The sequence below is a fragment of the Hydractinia symbiolongicarpus genome, chromosome 11 (genome assembly GCF_029227915.1).
Source record: "Hydractinia symbiolongicarpus strain clone_291-10 chromosome 11, HSymV2.1, whole genome shotgun sequence".
Classification (NCBI taxonomy): Eukaryota; Metazoa; Cnidaria; class Hydrozoa; order Anthoathecata; family Hydractiniidae; genus Hydractinia; species Hydractinia symbiolongicarpus.
The window spans coordinates 9739953-9758038 of NC_079885.1; the positions used below are offsets into that span (position 1 = coordinate 9739953).

The 18086-nt window shown below is 35.3% G+C and overlaps 2 protein-coding genes across 2 annotated transcripts; both read left to right on the top strand.

Annotated features, from left to right (window-relative positions):
• Nucleotides 1–188: 188 nt before the first annotated feature.
• On the top strand, nucleotides 189–7346 carry LOC130614254 (uncharacterized). The gene is made up of 4 exons (XM_057435672.1): nucleotides 189–425; nucleotides 507–695; nucleotides 4835–4996; nucleotides 5800–7346. The coding sequence occupies exons 1-4, from the start codon at nucleotides 315–317 to the stop codon at nucleotides 6070–6072; spliced, it is 735 nt and encodes a 244-aa protein (XP_057291655.1). The 5' UTR covers nucleotides 189–314; the 3' UTR covers nucleotides 6073–7346.
• Nucleotides 7347–12596: 5250 nt separating this feature from the next.
• On the top strand, nucleotides 12597–16264 carry LOC130614415 (uncharacterized). Its single transcript, XM_057435841.1, has 2 exons — nucleotides 12597–14448; nucleotides 14954–16264. Exon 1 carries the CDS (start codon nucleotides 12734–12736, stop codon nucleotides 13184–13186), a length of 453 nt encoding a protein of 150 aa, XP_057291824.1. The 5' UTR covers nucleotides 12597–12733; the 3' UTR covers nucleotides 13187–14448; nucleotides 14954–16264.
• The last annotated feature ends 1822 nt before the right edge of the window (nucleotides 16265–18086 follow it).

Genomic DNA, 18086 nt, shown 5'->3' on the forward strand with positions numbered 1-18086 from the left:
GTTGAAAATATCGTTTATCTGTTACACCTTCAACTCGTTTTTAGTATGATTCTTATCTTTATAAATATGCATTCGAGGATACGTAGTTCAATTAATAGAGCTGTCGACTCAAACTGAAAGGTAGTGGATTTGTTTGACCCTCACTTAAATGTGTTGTTTGAAACTTCAGAGTTTTTTGTAGTTCAAATGACCTTTGTGGTCTCTCTTCTGTGAAACAACTTACAAGGTATATTTCTCTACATTAGTGAGGTTAACCAAATCTTCAACCAATCCGTTTTACTTTTAAGGATTGTGAAAAATCTAGGTCTGATGACATGTCTCTATCACACAATGATATTGGGTACGAGTTGAAAATTAAATGTTCACCCTCAAATGTTTGCAAGTATTTCAAATGGCCGGTTGGCGTCATGAACATAATTAATACTGTAAGTCTATTCCTGATTATTGCTACTGTTGTTGTTATCCCGATGTAGTTCTGTGATGCTGTTTATTTTTACACCATTTAGGTAACTGGATTCATGACTCTAGTCTTGGCAAGCCACTGGGGTAACTTACAGTTAGGTCCAACAGGATTTGGAAATCTAGGGATATATTTTTTTGTTTATTCTACATGGCACGCATTTCTTGCACTTCTTGTTTGTTTGGCGGTTAATATGGTACGGCCGAACTGTGACGCAAAAGCTTGGGATTTTGTGGTAATTATGTAATACTTATACTTACCGTATTCCATGAAATTAACGAGTCATGAAATTAACGCGAATTAAATTAACGGTCATGAAATTAACGCGATTCAATAAAATTATTTTGAAAAGGGCATTTAATTAACGCGGTTGAGCAAGTTTGTTTTCAAAAATGCATTTAATTAACGCGAATTTGAAAAAGAAGAACATAAATTTGTAATTTTACAAAAATGGGTCCATGTTGATATAACTGTCTTCTTCTCTGGCGCTTTTTATTGTTTCTGTTATATCAGCAGTCCTTCAACCAGCAGTGATGATGTCACGACATTTTTCAGTTTGAAAAACTCGTAGATGCTCTTCATGAGTTTCGCATGTTCTGGTTTTAAAGTTGACAAACGAAGATCAACTTTAATAGTTGCCACTTCACGACCGGGGTTTAGAAGCATTTCCTTGGTAATAACATTTGTAAAATATTCGCTGAATGATTTCTTCTCCATTTTTTTCATTGATGCATTTGTTGTTAAATCAAGAGATTGGAGGAGGTGAGTCATATTTTTTGGCACCATGACTTGGACAATATTAAGAAGCTGAAGCTCGTTGAATGCTTACGTTGAATTTTCGCGAATCAACAAGTTAAAAAATGGAGATAAACTTTTGCGAAATTTGAAATTGAACAGTTTTGGCGAGATTAACTTTCGCGATTCATGATTATGAACGTATTTTTAATGTCCTTATATCTTATAAAAGTGGCCTATATTTCTTATGATAGAAAATTGTTTTTTAACAATGTAATTTTCTTCCTAATCGTATGTAAAAACTTCTATTTACAAATTGGATTCATCGTTAAAATCTCAAAACAAATCAAACACATTTTAGGCTCGTCTTCTTCCGGCTCCCACGCATAGTCGTCATCGTCGTTTTTGTCAGTAACTGGGTTATATACATTTGAAACATCATCGCTTTTGTTTATTTCTAAGTTTATTTCAATCTCGTTTTCAGCGCCAGTTGTCTCTTTTTTTATCGGGAGGGAGAGTCAAGAAATAACTTTAAATTTTAGTTGATAAACTTTCGCGAATCGAGAATTTAGAAAGTTTGTACTAAATAAACTTTCGCTAATGGCCATTTTTGAAAGTTTCGCGAGACTAAGGTTCGCGAAAAGGGCCAAAAAACGCGAAATTCGCGAAAGTTTCTCTCGCGAAAGTTTCTCCGAATAAAGTACTTCTGTTTTTTCTTCGTTGCTCTAATGTTTTGGATTGAAGCTCAAACAAAAACCTCTTAGTAAATTCAACTGTTGGGACTGAGCGAACTGTTTTCTCGGTGTAAATTAGTTGGAATGGCAAAATCTTTTCATCTAGCGTTTGCTATAAAGTTGCAATAATTTCACGCTTGTCATTGGCATCTTTTCTGGAGACATGTTTAGAACCTTTTTCTGCCATAGTAACATTCTCTGTCGACACATACTTTGACGGTGTTTGGTCAATGTTTATAATGATTTGATGGAGAATGTCATACTTAATTACTGCTGAAGCAGTTTTAAAGTGAAATTTCCTTCTCACTTCTTCCCATAACGAGGTTGTTACAATCAGTCTGGAGGTAGCAATCATGGAAAAGTTCATTTTTTTGTAAAGCGATTGAAGCCAACCTTTTGTAACCAAAAACTCCAAATAAGAACCATATTTTTCAAGATCAGCTTTAATAATACCCATTAAAATTCCACAAACAACATGCGTATTAATAGTGCTTACTACCATTTTTATATTCTTAATAAATAGATACAACTTTGTATCTAGTTCATTCGGGAGAAGAAGTAGTCTACCTCTTTTTGAGGAGATGACTGCACATTCTGCTGGTTTTGTTTTAATTTCTTTTTTATATGTTTTAAGCCAAGGACGCACAATACTATTAGACAAGTTAGGAAATTTTTATTTGAAAAACCTGATAGCATTAGCTACACCATGCGACCCAGCGTATTTAGCAACTTTCTCCGTGTCCCCTTCTTTGTATGTTGTTGTGTCTTAGGATCACATGGATACACACAGCCATGTATTAGTAACACATTCAAAACAGAAGACTATCTTCTTCTTATAATATTCAACGTGCGAACTAAAAACATATAAAAATACACGGCAGTTGATTCCTAACATGCAGGATACAACATATGTCACACGTTGTTTTTTGTTACGAGATTGCATTTCATTGAAAACTTCAATAACACTACCATATTGTGTATCTGATAAACCCGTGAAAGTGTCTTTGGATAAAAGAATTATGTTACATTCTGTTTGATTTTTTGAGTTCGACTTGCTACTACTGGTAAAGTATTTAAAACTGGTTAATTTAAAGGACGGGCGACCCCGTGGATTTTTACACGGGCTAACGACTATCCCTTTAATAATAGCGGTATTTTGTCTGTCTCTGCGTGGACCCCCCGCTAAGTTAGAAAATGATGTTACGGAAACACGAATATCAAATGCGACATATTTTTATCCACTTTGTTGCGACGGGTATATATAAAGGACGGGCGGCTCCGTGGATTTTTCCACGGGCAACGACTAGTCTATATTATAATTCCCGCATACGTCTGTCTGTCACTCAAAATGGTAGCTTAGCTGCGACGGGCGAACACGTAGATTTTTCCACGGGCTAACGACTAGTAAAAACAAAAGGCAGAAGTAAAAAAGTGAAAAAGTAAGAAAACTCTTAACAAAACAATTTTAGTAGAGATGGCTGTTTGTCAAGACGATTCGATTACATTTTTTACTGGATTAAGGGGTTTTCGTGTGTACAAAACAATATGGAAACCATATGTTAAACAAATGATCGATTTGAAAAAAGAAAAAAACAATAAATTTGATAACTATGCAGTAGCTAGATATACAAAACTACCGCATCATTTAGCAGTGTGTGTCGTTGGCCATATTCCCCGGGAGATCAGCAGATATTTCGGTATGCGATAACACACAAAGTAAAAATTACGGCAACAGTGGAATCCACGGTAATGAAACGGTCTCCTCTACTACAAGGCGGTTAAGAAATCGAAGTCAAAGATGATACCAAAGCTTTTTTAAAAAAGATCGCCGAAAAAGAGAGCATTGTTGAGCTATCGTCCGATGAGGAGGAAATAGTATAAAATATGTAAAAAAAAATGTATTTTTATGTTTTTTGAGGTTTTATATATTACAAAAAGTCACGAAATTAACAGTAATTTAATTAATGGGTCATGAAATTAACAGTCTGCAAATTAACACGGCATTTAATTAACGGTCATGAAATTAATTTCATGGAAGAAGGTATACAACACTCGTACTCTAAGCAGTAACCTCTTTTAATTTTTATTTCAATGTCAAAGATTTTTATTTTTTTCTTTCATACGGTTTTCCCACTTGTACAGCTCAGCATGCAATTTTATTAAAGGCGCTACAAAACGGCTCCAGTAAGATCTCCGTCATTGATGTTACTTTCCGTCCTGGTACCTTCCAAATAACATTGTATAATAACCAGACAACTCAGAAGGTCGAGCAACAAGAGATTATACCCACTTTATTTCCAAAATATAGACACCATGTTAATGCATAATCTTATGATTTCCATTTTCTTTAATGGTATTTTTTAAAAATAGAATATATTATCTTTCTGTATTCCCTTTTGGCAATAAAATAAATGGTCTGCATATATAATATATATAACAGTAAAATTGAAAGTTTGTTTTGATGCGGAAGCAAAGACAACACGAGGGACTGTATTTGCTAAAAATGCTAAAAAAAATTTTAAAGACCTTCTTGTTGCTGCAGCTGTCTTTACATGCAATAACTTAGTATGATTCTGTGAAGAATTAAGAAGAAAATAGCTAGCTTAGCTAAATCAAAAAAGTTCAAAGGTTCTTTTACCAAGAAAAACTTGATTTAAAAGCAAGGGTAGTGCTTATATAGAATAAATTTTAGATATTAAGTATTTGTAAGGTACTTTTTCTGTCGTTTTCAGTTATATTTGGGTGTCCAATATGATATCCAAAATGATTAAAGATCTGTTTTTTTCCTCACTGCTCACAGACTATCTCTTCGCCATAAGCTCGACTTTCGTGTAAATCACTAAAGTCAAAAATCAACAACTCGTTTTGTACGTTTAATATTTGATGATGTCTATTCTATTTTTAGCTCTTAATAAACATGATGTTTGCCATCCTATTTTTATTAATCGGCGCATCTTCGTGCGTTGATACCCTACGAGAATGGAGACACAGACCATTTGGCGAATTCTCAAGCTCTTGTGAAATGCACAAAGAGGACATAAAATGCGACCTGTTAACAAGTGCTGCGGTATGTCTCAAACTTTCTCCTTACATGATTCTGCTTTTAATAATAATATCAGTCTAACTTTTTATAAACGTTACTTATCTTTTATCTATATTATAATACCCGTATACGGTACCTGTCTGTCTGTCTGTCTGTCTGTCTGTCTGTCTGTCTGTCTGTCTGTCTGTCTGTCTGTCTGTCTGTCTGTCTGTCTGTCTGTCTGTCTGTCTGTCTGTCTGTCTGTCTGTCTGTCTGTCTGTCTGTCTGTCTGTCTGTCTGTCTGTCTGTCTGTCTGTCTGTCTGTCTGTCTGTCTGTCTGTCTGTCTGTCTGTCTGTCTGTCTGTCTGTCTGTCTGTCTGTCTGTCTGTCTGTCTGTCTGTCTGTCTGTCTGTCTGTCTGTCTGTCTGTCTGTCTGTCTGTCTGTCTGTCTGTCTGTCTGTCTGTCTGTCTGTCTGTCTGTCTGTCTGTCTGTCTGTCTGTCTGTCTGTCTGTCTGTCTGTCTGTCTGTCTGTCTGTCTGTCTGTCTGTCTGTCTGTCTGTCTGTCTGTCTGTCTGTCTGTCTGAAAATAACTTCTATTCTTAAAAATGCACCTATAGCTGTTATAAAAATATTACGAAAGAAGTAGAAAATGTAGAAAAAATATTTGATAATATCCGCTTTATGGAGGACGATACGGCTGATATGTTCGCGCAGAAAGAAGTGCCTGTTTTATCGAGGTTAATTTGTAACAGTTTCTTTACGAATTCGTCTGAAACAAAATAAAATTGGCCATTCTGCCTCATTTACCCACTGTATGAAGATTGATCAACTTTCCCATTCTTTTCAGGTAATGAGTTTTCTTTTGATCATTGGGTGTATTATACAAGCCATTTTACATTACTGTATGATTCGAATCACACCAACAACAAGTTCAACAATCACAATAGAAGCAACAACATTTGATAACACGGCGGAAACCTATCCAGAGACATCACAAACAAATACACAACACCAAGAACCAACAACGCATGAAAATGTAGAGGCAACTAAAAGCCTTCCAGAGACAACGTCAATAACCACACAACAACAAGAACAAACAGCAATATATGAAAATGTATAGAAAACAGAAAGCCTTCCAGAAGCAACAACAACAACAGCAGGAACTTCTGAAAATACAGACATTAGCGACGTTCCAGAGACTCGAGATAATATTGCTACCATTTCATAGGCAACGATTTAAAGACTACCTGCCCATATAAATTAATTTTAAAATGTTCATAAACACATTGAAATTGAGCAAAAGAGTATTCGTTTAGCGAATTCGTATCGCATAAACTAGCAATTTAACCTTAAAGATAGTGTTTTCCCCACTTTGGCCTCTTTTCAGGCAAAAAAGAGATATTTTGTCTTAAATACTAATGTTATATGAGTGTTTTGAGATTAAGGCGTTGTGAAGTAGGAGGTGAGCTTTATAAGTAAAAAAAGAATACATGATACTAAAGATTGCTTCACCTCACCTTGATAAGATGTGCGAATAGTGGTCGCTTCGTATTTTTATGTGTGTGTGCACATAGTTTTTATCCTTTCTTATTATAAATATATTTTCGGCGATTTACGTTGCCTTTACACTATTAAACAATACATGAAGGCAACGATTCAAATGTAGGAAACATCAACTTGCGATTATGAAATTAGTTTCCAAATTATTAGAATTTATTTTAAAAGTTTTGCGTAACTACATTGTATTATAAGAAATGATCAAATGGTCCGCCACACCAATTCTAGATGCGTTAAGTAAGAATTGTTTCACTTGAGAACGTTTCAGTAAATTCTTTAACATGGGAGAATCTCTTTATTCTTCACAGATAGACAAGTTGCGAAAACAGGGATTTAAGGAACACAAAATCAATTGGAAATTGGGGTGTTTTCCCTAATAAAGAAACAGTAAGATATCCTGCTATGAAAACTGTTCTTCATGGCAATGTTATGAAAAAAGAAATTTCTCCTACAATATATGAAGCGCGGTTACAGTACCATGCAAAAAAAGCATAACATTAATCATAAAATTACAAAGATGACTTAAACATAGTCTGGCGCCTTTGTTTAAAAATTCAATTACTTAAAGCTGATTTAATAAAGAAAGTGCTTTCAGCAGAATTGCTTAATCTCCCTGTATCTTCATCGTTGGAAAGAAAACAAGAAGAAATTCCAAACCGACGTGTGTCTAAAGTAACTGTAGCATGTATCAAAATACCTTTTCCAGAACAGATAACCACTGGATGGATAACTGAATACATGCACTATCCTGATATCACAACCAAATGCCTTCTGGAGTATGCACAAAAAGTCTGGCTGTCAAAGCTTTAAATGAGGGAGAAAATTTAATGAATGCTGGACATGTTAAAAATGTTGAGTTCAATAACACATCTCAATGTCTGCGTTATTGTTTTTGTTCGTGGAGATGTTATACCACAAACACGGGTTAATGAAGCTCCTTATAAAACCTGGGTATGTATGAACATTAATAACCATGAAGTTTTAACTGGTGAATGTGGTTGCGTTGCTTGATACAGTGAAAGCTGCATGTTTTTGCACTGCTCCATTTTGTTGTACATCAGGTTGCATTGGGTTTAAATAAAACATGTTCGTCCAAAACTCAAGTTTTGAACAAAACAGTGGCTAAAGGTCGACAAAAAGTTCATCTTCCTGCAAAAATGTTGTCAAAATCTTTTAAAAAACCACATCCCGAGCATCTACCAGACCATGTTAAAGTACCACAAACTTTGTTTGATCCTCGTGCTGTGCATCAACGTACAGCTAATAATATTAATTGGGATCAATTAGCATCGGCTACTGATGGACAGGCTTCTGTTTTATGTTTTCGAAAGAATGTTCACCTTGAAAATGAACATAGCTAGCTACAACTTTGTAGCAGGAAATCTACTAAATGTGGAACCACTGACCATGGAAGACATCTGCAAACAATCATTTGCAGAAAACAGGACAGAGAATCATATTAACATTATTGAAAATTTGCCTAAAGGTCAAGCAAGTACACTGGTTCAGTTACCGCCACGGTATAATCACAACATGTTCCACACAGTGTTATTTCTCTGTCAAAAAATAAAAACCCATCACAATCATCTGTTGATAATTTGATTGCAAAAATTTAGGGTTATAACAAACTGATTCGTGCGCCGGCTTTGTTTTGGGGAACTGAGCATGAGCAATATGCTCATAAAAGATACATAGCCTCAAACCGCAAACTTCACAGGAAATTTAAATGTCCAGAATCTGGACTTAAGATCCATCAGGAGAAACATATACTTGGTGCTAGTGTAGATGGACTGGTGCAATGCTCCTGCTGTGAACCTGGCCCTGTGAACCTGTGAATCTGGAAATTAAGTGTCTGTTTACTCATCGGGACAAAACTATTGAAGAGTATGTGAAACAGAAAGATGCATGGTTGGAATTAAAATCTAGTGTATACGGTTCAAAGCTTACACATCAATATTACATTCAAGTACAGCATCAAATGTTTGTTACTGGTTCTACATACAAATATTTTGTTGTTTATCTACCAAAAGAGTCATGCACAGTGAGAGTTCTTAAAGATTCAGAATTCATTAATGTTATTTCACTTTTGGAGGGTTTTTTCAATATGGATATCTTGCCAGAAATGTTTGAAAAAAGAATACATAATATTGTTACATGCAAGGATATTTTAAAAGAAATAGTAAATGTTGTTGTAAGAACTTCGCGAAGTACTGAAGTATCAGAGGAATTGAATATTCCTACAGTACTCCTAATTAAACGGCTTTTTTAAAGCCACACATTTGAAAAAAAATTGCTTTGGTGTATGTATATGCTAATGTATATACGACGAAAACTATCACCAATGTTATATAAGAGGAGAATAATCAAATTTGAAATTAATTTGGAATATTTTGAAAACAACCAAGTATTTACAGTAAACAGAAGCACGCATGTCGTATAATATTTGGCACGGACAGATACACCACAGAACCGTTATTGACAAAAATAAGGGCCTTGATTATCTATAAATTGAACATAGACCAGGTTTTGTTATTTATGTATAAATTAAGATACAGCATTGCACCAAGGCCTTCACAAATCAGTTTTTAGAAATAAAAGACGGGTATGACACAAGATATTCAACAAACAATTTTAACATTTCAAAGACCTTTCTAGTGATCACTCGATACGCCATATCTTGTCGTGGGCCATTATTATGGAACACAATTTTAGATGGAGACAAAAAAACTATTTGCTTCTTGACGCATTTTAAGAAAACCACAAAACATTTCTTGTTATATAATGATTTAGATTATTCGCAGTATTTTTAGAATCACATTTTTGTAATTTTTTGCAACACTAGAGGTATTGCGGGGGGGGGGGGGGGTCACAATAAAATGCTTAGTATAAAAATAAAGCATGCTTTGACTAAAGCAAGTTGCCAGCAACATCAAAGGGAGAGTTGTAAACAAAATTTAAAACGAAACTTAGAATCATACATAACAAATGTTCTTTTACATGTGAGGGAGACAGATGTGCAAATGGATCCAAGGAAGAAAATTTTGTTGTTGACAACACTCCAGGGGCGGATCCAAACCCCGTCAATTGGGTCAAAGGACGGGGTTTAAAAATAACAAGTATAGTTTATCTAATTTTCAAATATTTAGTACTAACCAGTAATATTTGAGGCGTGTAATAATGTATTCATTTGAGCGCTCATCAATATAAAAATTAATAATATTGCCGCCGCTGTTGCTGCCGTGATGGCGGATAGAAAAATATGGACCCGGCCCTGCAGGTTTTTGCCGGAGCAATGAGGTTATTCTTAACTCTTATTGGTCTAGAGTGCCGGGTTTGCAGGAGAAGAACACCGGCAGGATTTGATTGGTCATTACAGAAGTTTTCTTAAGTTGTGATTGGCTAAAAATCAATACCCTGCAAAAGCCAAAATGCTCACGCTAGTCTTCATTTTCATATCTTCCTCAACATCATTGCTCAACATGGCGTTTAGTTCAGTGAGAGAAGATGTTTTGAAATTATTTCAAGACGAAGATTTGCAGAAATTGATTGAAGTATTTAATATTTATTCTGAGAAATGGATAAATTCAAATAAAAATGTGTATTTAAACACAGAACAGCTTTATGCTGTACTTTCTTGTGGAGAAATTGGTGTGAATGAAGATGCTTTGAATTATCTTCCTGCATCAGTTTCTTCCAAGAATTGTGTTGCATTGAGGTAAGATTTTATTTTCTGTAATTTCCATTTCTGATTTTTGCTGACCATTTGTTACCATAGTAATTAAGTGTACATCACTATGTCATCACCATGAACTACTTATGGTTAGCTAGCTAGCTACATGTATTCGTGGTTTTTGTTTTGATTATTACTCTTGGAGAGTTAGCAACCGTATCTATGGTAGATAGATAGATAGATAGATGTGCATATTTTACATGGCTAGCCTCACAAATATCGAGGGATATACCCTGTCTATTATTTCCAGGAGGGGCCATGGCGTAGATGGAGAGTCGAGTATTTAATGCTCATTTTAAGCTACGCAGACCCAATTAGAGCCCGCGCTCTACTAGACAACTCCCGGCAACATCCAACGGCCCACACAGTGTGCCATCTTCCCAATTTAACATTCACTGGCCCATGTTGAATCGCCGTCAAGAGGAATCGAACCCCTGTCTCCCGCACAGAGTAGGAGAGCTATAACCACTAATCTACGGCGCCACATAACCACTAATCTACGGCGCCACATAACCACTAATCTACGGCGCCACAAGCTAGCTGGGATGTGTGTGTGTGGAATTAATAATGGTTTTGATTCTTCTCAAAATGTTAAAACTTAGTGTCTTTGCTCTGAGGAGTGAATTCTCTTTAATTTCTCTAAGAAATATTTATTTATTTTTCACTGTTTAGGTCCGAATCATCTGGAAATTGCTTGTTTAGCTCCATATCCTTATGTCTGGTAGGTGATAATAGTTTGACGCAACAGTTATAGCTACTTGCTTGCATTAAACTTTTTGTCAATTCTGAGTATTATAGTTCTCACCCCAATTTATTTGTTGACAAATATCCATCTTTAAGTCCATCAAATATTTTAGCAATGTCAGTATCTCATGCTGCTGTTGCAGGGACTATGGGGTTACTCAGTTGTCATTTTATCCTGCATTCATTTTTATTCATATCAAACCATTTCATTGCAATATTCATTATCATTTAATTGAAAACTGTCAAGAAATAGTAGAACATAGTTGCAGTTGTCAAGTTATCCTGTATTTTTTAAATATAAATATGCCAATGACAGCTAAATTTTTCTCTATTTTTTCCTCATCATTGTATCTTGTTATCTTAATTCTTTACTTCTTTTTTATTTGGCTGTCCATGTCTGGATGACATTTTTTGTTATCCTAGGCATGCTGATGAGCTCTGATATTGAGCGAAACAGCCTATTAACATCTATAAATTATATGAGATAATCTTGTTTCTTTAGTTCATAGGCTTCATATATAACAATAGAAACTCAGCAAGAAAGAGAAGCAACCAAACAACATTGTTGAAAAGATGACACGGTAACGATTTTCGTTTTATGCTGTATGAATGACAAATAGCCTTTTTATTTTCAAAATAATTTACAATTTAGATGCGGGAATGTTGTTTTCAGACAATCTAGGATCCTCCAATGTTTAAAAATTTTCTGGCCCCTCAGGCCCAACCATGGTGGGCCTTCGCGTGTCACTAATATAAGTACATTTTACGACGGGGTACATCAGAAATCCTAGATCCGCCCCTGCACTCAAAACGTTTTTACGACGAAAGTATGCTGCAAGTAGAAAGAGACACTTACTTCTCGTTCTGATTTTATTAATGAATACAAATAATTACAATTTTTTTAATATTGTCCACGATCTATCATCCAAAGAAGGTACTGGATGTTTGAGTATGATCAAAATTGGTTCGATTTGCTGTTTTTTTTGTTGTGCTGTTTCCAAATCATTAAAATTTTCTTTCCACATATCGACTAACATTCTTGCTTGTATTTCGTTATCACTTGATGCGATTGACGGGGATGATTCAGAGTTTTGCATATATTGAGAATTTGAAGATACTGCTTGACCGTATATCTGATTTTGAAACAACCATTCGGTAAATGTGGGTACAGGTGCACCAATTCCAAATGCAGTTCTATAATAATCTATGTAAGCTTGGTATCCTTCGTGAATATTTTGATTTCCACTCATGTTCATGTTGTTGTTTTTTTCACATACGAATGGACTTTGTTTCACTTTCATAATACCCGCTCACTTTCCTTAAAATTCCTCACTTTTAATAGTCAAATATTTGTGCATAATTTTTATTCTATTGTTTTATGCACTTATAGCAGCTAAAGCCCCCCCATTGTAAATATTTTTTCGTTATGTAAAAACGAGATTAGAAGACACAACTCTACTTCCTTCTCGAAAGGCTATTTGCAAGAGAAATATTATTTACGAGGTAACGTTAATATACAGAATATAAGCACGTGACCAAATATAACCAATCACAATACTATATACAAAAAATAGAAACATGCGCAATGCGCAATCCTAGCTTCTACACTTTACGTTAATTTTAATCTCCTCTCTTTAACCATAGTCACAAGAGAGAGATAGTCTGGGTAATCGGCCATTTCGGGCCGCTACGGTAAAAGTACCTGACCTAGAACGGGTGGTCCGAAAGTAAGGGGACTGAATGTTGTAAAATGGCTGCGGCGAAGGAAGATTTCCTTTATGGTGAAGACCTTAATGCTATATTGGAGGCTATAGATGAAGACATTTTGCTAAGTAATTCAGATTTTGACGTGGAACTAACCACAGTTGTTAACGACATACCGGAGGAGGACACAAAAGTCACCTTTAGCTGTAGTTTGTGTCCTAAAGTTTGTGTTTCTAAAAGAGGATTAACACGCCACACCAACGCGAAACATAGTGACCACGACAAAGGTGACTCTGCAGGATCGGGTGAGAGAGATTTCAAGGAAGCTGAGAAGATGTTACATCCATTGTATTTTAAAAAATATATGGAAGAAGCTGTTTCAAAATTGGCTGGTGATGAATGTTACCCATCAGAAATCACCAATGAATTTAAAATGTTCAAAGTTGGTGGCCTAGACAATGTTTTACCGTCTTATGCTCTTGTGAAAGACCTTATATAATGGTTCGATGGGGATGCTGAAAAGTTTTATCCATTGTTTTATAAGAATATTTTGGATATAGAGCATCCCTTTGGTTCAAGCTTGAGTCGCAACTGTAGCGTACTGTTGGGATTTGAATTAGCAAATCTAGTTTTGTGTCACTTGTCTGGTTCAACATACAAAGACGATCTTCTGCAAGTGTCAAATAAGTCATCATACACCTTTTCAGATAAAGAACTATCTGTGATATCTTATCTTGGTGGATATGTCTTCAGTACCATGTATCGTCGTATACGCTTCTCGTCAAGAAAGACCTCACAACACATATACCACCAACAATATCTAGCTATCCTGTTGGCAGGAAAATCTGAGGACACACAAGATATACCACAAAACAAATTAGTCAATGCTAGGGACCGTGGTGGCTTATGGAAGGTTAAAAAGTGGTTTTAATATTTACATCTGCTGAAGAACTTTTTCGTTCATACACCAGCAAAAGGTCATTAATAAAATGGCTATCACATAAAAAAACAGCTATTTTTATAGCTACACATTTATAAAAAATCATTATGCTGGCATAGCTATAGCTAGTGAGCTAGCTGTAGTTTCCGATCTTGAATTTCTGATGTTTTCACAATTTTTTTTAAATATATACTATACTTTTAAAAAAATTGTAGCTAGTATGAATATGATCATAACTATGCCCAGGTCAAATTCTGAGAGTCATAAAGGATCAAGCAATACTTGCTCCTTATTCAACTAAGTTTTTATGGTTGAAAAAACCTTCACTGGCATTTTGTTTAATTATGCTACCAGGGTTACTACTTTATAAAAAAAATATCATCCAACTGTAATCAGGAAAATTTATGTTAAGTAGGAAATAAAATATGATTTATCTTCCAATGCTAAAACCGTAGAGATGGTTGACAATATTTTTCGAAAAAAAACATGATATACTTTTCAAACAAAATAAATGTTACACCCCGTATCTATTTCAACGTCTGAGGCCGTTTTTAAGTGTCTGAAAATTCCGCTAATCCGGGAGGCTAGTTACAATGGAGATAAAAAACCTACGGGGAAATGGCTGTACTTAAAAAAACATGGAGCTCAACATTCTTACAGTGATAGTTATTATCTCTCTAATAATTGGCCGATCTGTTTCGAAAACTAATTAAAAACAAACATTAGCTTGTAGATTTGCATTTTGACAAGAAGCAAACTGCAAGTAAACCGAATGGGGAATTTTGTGTAAATTCTAGCTAGCTGAAAGATATTTGTAAAAGGTAATAACTTACTGTTAAGTACATCAACTTTATACTTACGCCAAGGTAGAAATATTTGCTGTGAAGGAAAGCTGGAGCTGTGTAGCTAGTTTTCTACCAAATAATGTTTTTATAAGAATGTGTGGCTATAAAAATAACCGTTTTTTGTTAGTGTTGCTTCTTCTTCAGTGTTTCCTCTTTTTTCTGCATGGTACAGGTTCATCACTAAAATCAACTACAGCATTATTAACTACATTACCAGAAATAGGTTTGAAAATTTTCTGGTTCCTGATGGTGTTGTCATTGTAGCCAAAGTCTCTCATTGAAGGGTTGTCTTTTCGTGCTCCCATAGATCTTTGCCGACCAAAATAATTTTCTAAAGGATCTTGACATAAACGTTCAGTAAGAACATAAGGCACATTATTATTCAGTAAGTACTGAGTCAACTCGATGATCGAATTAACAGTAATCTTAATACCTTCATGTGTTTGCCAAGATATAAACATGTTAGCCTTTGCGTTTTTAGAATAATTACCTGGTCGATCTTCAATGGTTTGTAGCCAATCATCAAAATATTGGAGAAAAACCTGACGTAACCACACAAAGCGAGTATCATTGATATCTGTAAATGGAGCAAGAAATGGTTTTCTTTTGTGCTTGTATTCTTGTGTGTTCCTAATGTTGAGAATATCAAAAAATCCATCCATCATTACACAAAAAAATTTCATGAATGGAGAAACTTTTGAAGGATCAGTATTGGACATGATCGTTTTGAAATCCGAACCAAGATCAGAACTGACAGAGATGGATGATGCAGATATTTCTTCTTGTAGTAACTTTATCTCATGTTTTAGTGATATGTTTTCTATTTGCAATGCTTTTTTCTCACTACGTTCTTCGAAGTCTCAATAACACACGCTCTGGTGATGTGAATGCAATTGGTGCATTTAACTTAGCAGGAATATTTAGATTTGAGGATGTGCGTTTCACTGAAATATGTGCTTTTTTTACGAAACTAGTACATTGTATGCATATATCACCGTCCAAATTCAATAACATGCAATCCAGAGAACGAATGAATACGGTTTGTTGTAATGGACTTTCATCTGAATGTATTGTGAATTTTTTGGAGATGGTGTGTTTGATGAAGTACAATGTTTGTGAAATGGATGAATCGGTAACCCCAGGACAATTTTGATATTTCGAAATCTCTCTGATCAAGTTTGATAAAGTGATATTTCGGACTGATCGTTTATAAAGTTTATAAATATTGTGATGGTCAGGAAGACTCCAAGTGTATCCACGGATAGTGAATGATAATGAGTCATCAACATATATTTCCAACTTAGGATTGACATGAATATTGTCACATGCCCAAACTTTTACTGCATCAGCAGCAGATATATCCAAATTCCAACCACAAGGAAGCTTAAGCATTTTGGCTCGATTTACAAAATTCTCGAACGATTGATAGCATATATGGGTGGTCGGTTCCACTGTTGTATTTAACTTTTTCTCTGCAATATTTTTTGCTGAAGGTCTTGGTTTGACTGATGTGCTGTAAAAGAGTAAACACAAACATTATATACTTGACTGATGTGACATGTTTTGTAAATGTAAATATAGCTATAGTTATATATATATATATATATATATACCTTGAAGCAGGAATACTTTTCTCTGGAAAATTCAATGTTGGTATGGAACCAGGAATGAGTGTTTTTCTTTTATCATCTAGAAGAAAGTATTATATATGCATTATTATCACAGTCGTGATTATTATATGTGAAATATCCTTTTTCTGTAGTTGAAATATCTGAAAGTGTATTGAATCACACTTGCGTTGTACTATCTGGCTTTGTAGAAAATGCTTCTCACAAATATACAGATTACGTTTATCTATTTGTGCTCTCAACTGTTTATCAATAACGCGATCTTTGATTATCACAGCGACTAGCTTGTCTCTCCAGGATGCGTTGTACTCGTCATTCGCTTATGTAATTTTGAAAATAGAAATTCCACTTGTTCTACGGGAGCTAGAGCAACCAAACACTGAACAATTAGCTCCAACCATAGTTTATAATACCAAAAAATCCAGGTAAACTTCTGCAAAGTACCTAGCATACAAAGCTTCCCGCCTGTTTTTGAATTTTTGGTCCCCCTAAAAGTAGACTGGGCACTAGAAAATTTCTGAACGCGAGTCAGATACCGGAGCGGAGCTCAATCACGGCGGTACCCAGACTATCTCTCTTTCTTATGACTATGCTTTAACCTATTTCAACTAGATGGGGCTTGATGATAAGACAAAATATGTCTTCTACTTGCTCCAGTCATTATTTGATTGTAAACAAACATGTACAAAAAATTATTCTGACGTAAAATATATACATTACATTGATGTCTTGCATTTTTGGTCATAGTCCAGGCTTTGATTCCGTTTCATAAAGAACCCAAGAAATCAAATCGGTTTGAGCACTCACACCATACAGATGAAAATCCCGACCCTCGGTACTTTTGTCCCTCAATTGCTGCCCTAAGATTTTAAACCCCCTCACCCCACTGTGATAATATGTTCAAAAAATCCCGGACCGAATAGGGTCATTAAAAACAGCGCAACATATATAATGGTAGCTCAGAAGCCAAATGCCTTAAAGATTTATTTTCAAGGGCGGAGATGGTGTAGTAATAGCGCATTTAGCTTGTAAACAGAAGATTCCAGGTTCGAGTCCCCACTCTGGCGCATTTTAAAAGTAGTGTTGTCAGCCCCTTTAGTGCCATCTAGTGACTGCTAATCGGCTTGCGTGGCAGACAAGCAAGTTAGAGCAATGCTATATGTATCTCTAGCGGTAATGTAACATAGTTACAGTCGTAGAAGAGAAGGAGCCAGACGTGTTATGATGAAATCTCCAAGGACGTTAAAACGTTCTTTACTTACTTTCTTACTCAATTTTCAAGTGTTTTGTGATAAAGTCTAATAAAGAGAAAGTGTGACGATTAATTCCAATAGAACTTTCTAACCAAAGTCCAGTGAACAAATGACCGTACCCTGCGGTATATAGTTTAAACTATTCATAATCCCAGCACACGTATTTACCTTGTGGCATTTTTGCGGAGAGAAGCGGAGTGCGCGTCAGCGCACGGAGCGTAGCGGAGCCTATTTCCTCATTATATAAGCCAAATATAAAGGAAATGTAAGTACGGTGGAGAGTATATAGGATTTCGTCCCTATACATCCAAATTATCATGGTTACTATGGAAATATTAAAATTTCGTCCAAAGGATCACAGTAATCTAGCAATTTAATATGGTCATTCTCTAGTACATTTTTTAGTAAGCGAGACAACTTGTTTATAGCACGGCGAAGGAGTGTTTCTTGTTTGTTAAAACTCAAACTTTCGTTAATCTAAAGCTATATCGTATTGTTCAAGAAAAGGAAGAAAGGCTAACTATTTTTTACATGTAACGAACCCTTTCTTATTCTCACTCACACCTAAGGCTAGCTAGCATAAAACTACTGACTGAGCTGGAATAATAATAGAACTTAAATAGCTAGCTAGAGCTACTTGAATTGAAGAGCTAGCTAGCTAATAGCATAAAAAAGATCAAGCAATATCATAATGGCTAGTATAAAACTAGCTAGCTACAAAGAAATAGATTTT